This window comes from Ylistrum balloti, unplaced genomic scaffold, assembly GCF_031769215.1.
Source record: "Ylistrum balloti isolate Yb309-2 unplaced genomic scaffold, AGI_CSIRO_Ybal_v1 Utg369746, whole genome shotgun sequence".
NCBI lineage: Eukaryota > Metazoa > Mollusca > Bivalvia > Pectinida > Pectinidae > Ylistrum > Ylistrum balloti.
Window position 1 is genome coordinate 704,150 of NW_026781953.1, and position 6,981 is coordinate 711,130.

At 36.5% G+C, this 6,981-nt stretch overlaps 1 protein-coding gene across 1 annotated transcript; it reads left to right on the forward strand.

Annotated features, from left to right (window-relative positions):
- The first annotated feature begins 253 nt into the window (after positions 1 to 253).
- On the forward strand, positions 254 to 6,492 carry LOC132543225 (arylacetamide deacetylase-like). Its single transcript, XM_060206705.1, has 5 exons — positions 254 to 406; positions 787 to 900; positions 2,286 to 2,409; positions 2,596 to 2,659; positions 5,706 to 6,492. Exons 1-5 carry the CDS (start codon positions 254 to 256, stop codon positions 6,490 to 6,492), a joined length of 1,242 nt encoding a protein of 413 aa, XP_060062688.1.
- Positions 6,493 to 6,981: the final 489 nt, after the last annotated feature.

The following is a 6,981-nucleotide window of genomic DNA, read 5'->3' on the forward strand; positions in this document are numbered from 1 at the left end:
AGTTATAAACTTATCTTTATCAAAGTTTCCAAGTTTCAACCGGTACCAAATCTTATTCGTCTTTTCACCAGAACAGAATACATTTGAAAAAAAAAATCTTTGTATTAGGTATTTAAGGAGATGTACATATACAAATATGTAGAGATGACACAAGTAATCATCTTTAATTGCAAAATTGTGTTTTTAATCTCGTTCACCGAAAACATCTGAAAGGGACAAGATTAGATTGGGGATTGCTCGAACGAGGGAGACAATGGTACGGTATAGTATGCTCATGTGTTCCCTGCTCGTGGTGGGCGTGACTTATAGAGTACACGTGATCATCACCAGACCACTCCCACCCGACATTCAGGATCAGACTAAAGTCAGGATTCTTGACGAAATTGGACGGATATCAAACCACATGGTACGTTCCGAATAAGAATTCAAATGAGAGGAATGCTATAGCTATAATATATTGCTGTGTAAATTATAGTCAGCGCAGAAGAAGAAACAGCATGTTTTCCTTAAAAATCATATAAAATATAAGTAAATGCTGTTTATTCATTGTACAGATTTCAGATTTTTATTAAAAATGAAAAATGACACTTTCTCTAGAATACAATGATGTTGGTTTATTATTAATTTTAATTTTTTTTCTTTGTCCTTGTTTTTTTCTGTTTTTGTTTGTTTTTCTTCCTTTCCTTTTCGTTTTTAGTTTGTATCGTTATAGAATATTAGTCAACAAAAGCACAACCATTTTGCATAAATTGTAAATTTCCGTTATGTCTTATTTCTCTTACTCAGTTGGATATTCTCCTATCCGCCGGACTTCCGATAGGTCCTCCAGTGAAATGGTTAGTTGATTCCGTGTTTAGCTGCATGGTGGGAAGTATGACGTCACACAACGATGACGTACAGGTATCATTACGTTACCTTATGTTATTTCTGCTTTTAGGATCTACCCGGTCCTGTAAAGCAAGCTTAGAATTATCGGTAAAGGATTGGTAACAATTTTTCCTTATCCTTCAAGAGTCTGTTCGATAGCTAGCAATTAAGTCAAACCTGAGTGTGTTTTTCCCTAAAGTTTGTCTAGCCGGGTTTTGAACTGGTATGTTGTTCTAGTCTGGATCACTTGTTCAGGAAGACTTTTCCATCATTTACATGTATACGCTGTCTTGTGCAGAAAAATAACCTGATGTCTCTGGTAAAATGCTGCTCGGTTAATTAGAGTGAGTTTGTATTGTTGACCATATTCAATTTCACCAGTTGTGTGTGTGTGGCTCATATGTCCAGAAAGGCAATTTGTTTCCATGTCAGTTTTACGTGGAACGAAGCTTTCCGGAAGCAGTCATTGAACACATCAGGAATATTTTACTCATACGGAAAAAAAACGGTATCTAAAACACGCGCTTAGCTCAATGCGATAAATGTAGGAATGCAAGTAGCATTTAAATGTAACTATTTCAACTGGATGTCTCTATAACTGTCAGAAATAAGATCAGTTTAAGGTTGATCTGTCTTGTCTGTGAATTAATTCCATATTTTCCAAACTTTTTTCGGTCATCTCAGACGAAATCTCAACTGACCGATTGCAATCGCGTTTTGTCCGTCTTACGTCCGTAAACATGCAAATGGCATTTTCGATTTTACAGAAAACACAGAACAAATTTTAATTAAGTTTTGTAGAAACCTTTCATGGCCAAGGGAAACCAAATTTGTTAATGACAATACATGTATACGGCCGTCTCATGCCAAAAAAATATTTATCGTATCGCAAAGAATACAAATATGAAAATGGTGAAAATGACGGTAAAACCTCAAGTTGGAAAACAGTGTAATTTATTTTAATGATAAATAACAAAATGCAAAATCCTTTAGAAATAACATTTAATCAAAATTCAGATGACGAGAATACAATCTCATGCTGTAGGTGTTAAGCCTATTGCCGTTTTTGAAAACACAGCTTCATGTCATGGTGATTTAGCCTGCGAAGTTTGAAAGAAATCGGTTGAAAACTGAGAGAAGAAATTTGCGGACAAGATTAACACAAGAGTCAGTAACCGAGTCTACCATGTTTGATCGGTTAAAAACATGGGGAGAAGGTCTCTGTTAAAATAAAAGTTTACGACGGAAGAACGGGCATATGGACGGACAACGTAGTATCCTAATAAATGTACCTCCCGTAAAAATTTTGACAGCGGTATAAAAGGACAGTTTGTGATAAAACTCTATGTTTTTGTCTGCAATATTGTTAACGGTTGATGCTGATTGTTTGTAATACTGATCTCAAATCATGATTAAAGATTATTGACCAGACAATACAGGATGTGCACGTGCGTGTGTTTAAGCCCAAACGTCCAGCTCGTAAGGCCAACTATCCTACATTGATGTATATACACGGAGGGGGCTGGACCTGGCTCACTGTCAGTAAGTAATTTGCATAGTTACATTTTTTTTTCCCCAAGCACGATGTAAGAGTGATTTCCCTTATGTCGGATTTCTCGTTGAAAGATCGCTCTCGAAGAGGCGTCTCGGAAACGCTAGTGTGAGTTACGAAGCAAACAGGTCAAGATAAACATTGAGTTAACTTCATTTAAATTGCTTTCGTTTCAGATAGTTATTCAGCATTCCTAGCACAACTAGCAAACAAGACTGGAACTCTCATCATCGCACCAGAGTAAGTAAGGACAAGAATATTTCAGTCCGTCACAGACCATTCCTGAATAATTTCTCCCTTCTGAACTCCCTGTCACATACAGAACGGACAACAACGTCTTTTAAAAAGAAGAAAAATATTTCTATTTTCTCATGAAATGTTCTCATTAGTCAAGGTAATGTATATCTGTCGCATCTGTGTCTTGCGCATCCGTTGGTCTATAAAAGAAGCCCTTCACGTATATTTTTTTTATTGGTGACGAGGAGATTTTGCTACACTGTAAGACGATCCAGAATAGTCTAAATCGATATTAATTATTTGTACAGAAAGAAAGCTAAAAGAGGAAATATCGTGAGCATCTGTTGTCTAAAACAGTTAGTGAAGGCCAGTCGGAGGTTAACTGGTATTTGAGAACTTAAGTTATTTACAGTATCAAACCCACCTGTATGGATCAAGTAACGGAACGACCGAGTTATCTTCTCTGAAGTGTTATCATTGTATTCAAGAACCAATGGATAGCGAGTTACAAAATCATCTTGAATGCACTTATCACTCCCTCGAGACAAATGTCTAATAGGGTATAGGAGTGTTTCAGTGTGACCGTATCATTAAGGTCATCATTTCTATTTTAAGAACTCAGCAATCAAGGAGCGTCATCCCTTTTGGGATTTCGCTGAAACACTGATAAAAGAACGTTTATTATCATGGGCGACTTAGAACTTCGGGGATTTGGTGCCGAGGTCAAGGTCAAGGTCATAGGGATTTTCATCAAATTTTCATACTATATATCCGTTGCAAGTAGTCTCAAGGTTGTATTGTCAAGGTCAGCATGGCAGCGCTTTAACGACTTAATCTCCTGGAGGATTTCGATCAGAATTCACAAACTTATGAATGACTATGATATCTGTGATAAGTTTGAGTTGTAGGGTAATAGGGTAAAAGTCATTGTACCTAATTTAACAAAAACCTTGTCAACGTTGTAACGGATTCATTTCTGGGGGGATTTAAATGAATTTTCTAACACTTATATCGCGCATGACAAAAGTATCTAAGATAAGTTTGAGGGTTGTTCAGTGAAGGTTACTGTTATCATCTATTAGTAAATCCTTGTCAGTTTTCTACCGGCTTAATATCTTGAGCGACTTTCGTTGAAACATCACACTGTCATAAAGGTCCACTCCCACAAGTTAGAACTTCATGTCAAGGTCATTGTTACTATATTTAGAAAATTGTTGCCAGCACACTAACGATTTTATTCCTTGAGAGATTTTGATCAAACATTACATTCATATAAAAAAAGTGTCGGTATTAAGGTTGGAGTGTTAAGAAAGTTTTGCCAACACTCAAGTGACGTCATTTCTAGTTCGAATTCAATCAAACTTCACACTCACATAGAAACCCTATCAGACGAGTTGGACTTATATAGCTGTAGTGTGTGTCAAGGTCACCGTTATGTTATAATTTTAACCAAATCCTTATCAGCCCTGTTATGGATTAAATCCTAGAGAGTTTTAATCAAACTTCACCAAGCTGACCATCTTGTTCATTGTTCTTAATTTAAGAGGGCCCCACGAGGGGATTTTTGGTAGCATTTGTGATGCATTGTTTAAATCTAAACATGTTACGTTTCCACGTCCATGTGAAGGATGGTGTTTGATAATTTCAATGTAAAGGTTTCTATGGTTTTAAAAACTTCTCGTCTAAATTTTGTCATTTTCTTCATTAATACCCCAAAAGTCGGTTCATAAATCTGCAAATAATTTCAGCTGTCCTCCTATGACAGAATTTCATGTTCCCGACGTACCTCCCACTTCAACATCCAGTCACCTTCTAGACTAAATAGTGCGGATATATCACGAATGCTTAACTCATTACATGTGTCAGGTTTACATGTACAGTGTGTAACATTTGTCTAGAAATAGGCCACTGTAGCATGTTTCCTTGTACATTGTACTAGAACATATTTGATATATATTGTTCATGCCCCGTTTCGTTTTGCCATGATGAAGATTGTTATATCCAATCACTTCATTTCCCCGATGAAAGAAGTCGGACCTGGTTCCATTTGTCCTGGGTGAAAATACGCTTTGGTGTTCACTGCTGTTTATTTCTATTGAAGACTTGAAGAAACACGCGATCTGTTTAAAATACCGACCTTCCAGAAAGTATCATCATGTAAACATGCACCCAAGACTTAATAATGTTCCCATGTACATTTACACGGTACCAGATTTCATGCAAAATGGGATTTGCTGTGCCGCTGGATTTCATGTAGCCTGCTTTCCTTTTATTTTTCAGAGTCTCGTTGAAAATCTTTCTTTCGTCTTGGTCTACTCTAGATTTATAGGAATTTTCGTTTAAATATGAATTTGTTCGCATAATTAATGTTTTTCTGTTGTTCTGCCACACTTGAAACCATGACCGTGACTACTTCAGCCATATCGATACTTCATGTCGCAAAATTAAAACCTTTAAAAACACTGACCCTTGAGCTTTCATGTCAGTATTCTCGTTATCTTGTTCAAGTCTATTGACTAAGCTAAATTTCATCTATCAATTTGGAACTTCAAAACGAAATATCCTTCATAACTTCTTATTCTTGGCTTGATAAAATCATAAACTCGCGGCGTTGTTACAACCGGAAGATACAACCTGTCCTGAAAAAAACACTTTTGAACGATGTATATTATAAAAATAAAAAAAACCTTATTTCCTATTAATTAAAAATGAAAGAAAAAAATTCAAATAGCCGATTTAATATATCTATGATGCTTTTTGGAAGTATATTTTTTCTTGTGGTTTTGGTTGGTTGCGCCAACTCTGATGCCAGATCAGTTACATTTTATTTATTGCATTAAGGCCAATCAGGCATTCTATTTCCCTATGACAGGTGCATGTTCGTTGAAAATGGCTTGATAATATAGTACTTGAGAATTCGAATTGGCATTCAGCTTTAAAAGCATAGTCGATTTTCAAAACGCCATATTTCATCATCTTCCATATTTCCATACTAAATGCATTCTATTTTATCACCAATTCAATTGCTTCTGTAAATATGATATTTCAGATACCGGAAGGCACCCTTGCATCATTTCCCGGCTCCCTATAGAGACTGTGAAATTGTCATGTACCAGATCCTCCTGGGTAAAAGTGGACTTCCGGTAGATAAGTACCACGTGATGGTTGGAGGCGACGGTTCTGGCGGAAATTTGGCAGCCGCAGTTGCGCAAGAATTTAGAAAGAAAATATTCATGCAGGTTCTGATTAATCCAGCACTTCAAATACTGGATCTTCATATTCCATCTTATGTTGATAATCATGACGTCATAGGCGGCATTACGTCACCGAAACGACAGATCCACCAATGGCTGTTGTATACGAAAATATCACTGTCATACACGTCAAATCTCATGAAAAACTCACACGTGTCACCAGAACTACGATATTCTAAATTTTCAAGTTATGTCAATAGTTCACAATATATGCCGCATTCTTTAAACATCACAAATAGACAAACATCAACAGCTTATACCTATGATTTCGAATCAGTGCAAACATTTCAGGGTATAGTGACCAACACGACATTGGCACCAATGATGCAAACGAATCTGAATGGCATTCCCAGTGCCTACGTCATATCATCACAATATGACGTAATACGTGACGAAGGAATCATGTATGCTACACGTCTCTGGGAGTCAGACGTCAAGGTAAAACTCAAGTATTACCCATCAACATTTCATGGCTTCTTGTTGTTCTCAACCGAAGGGCCTTTCCAACTGGAAGCTGGAGTGAAAGCACTTCAGGAATTGTCCGATTTTATAAGGTTCCAACTCAGAGGGTATACGTCCTGACGATTATGCATCAGTAATTTTCTGATATACAGCATTTTATACTTTCACATCGGCCGATACGTCATTCACGATCTGTATTTCAAATGTGTCTCCTCCAAAACATCTAATTGAAAATCCACCGATCGAAATACATATGCAAGTTGTGTACAATGTACTGAACGTGTTTGTCTAAAACTAATCTACTTAAGTGAATAAACAATTAATCTCAATTAGTATACCAAGAAATTGATTTATGGCGGGAAATCGATGTCAATAAAAACATATTTTTTATTAATCCTGAAAAAATGAAAGCTTTAGTTTGAATCGAGGGAAAGTTTGATTTTCATCAATCAAAAACAGTGATAATAAATTGAGGTCTTAAAAAATCAGCAGTGACTCATTGTAGATTGCGCTTGGTGAAGCAGCTGTTATTCATGATGCAAATAGCGAAATGGTGGAAGTTTCAATTTCAGTGACGCATTTTTAAAGGAAAATACTACGCAATGGTTA

Excerpts from the sequence above, each read along its gene's own strand:
- LOC132543225 (XM_060206705.1), top strand. The coding sequence starts at position 254 with ATGGTACGGTATAGTATGCTCATGTGTTCCCTGCTCGTGGTGGGCGTG. Across the intron at positions 901-2,285 it reads CACACAACGATGACGTACAG|ATTATTGACCAGACAATACA; the intron begins GTATCATTACGT and ends TCATGATTAAAG. Across the intron at positions 2,660-5,705 it reads ACTCTCATCATCGCACCAGA|ATACCGGAAGGCACCCTTGC; the intron begins GTAAGTAAGGAC and ends ATGATATTTCAG.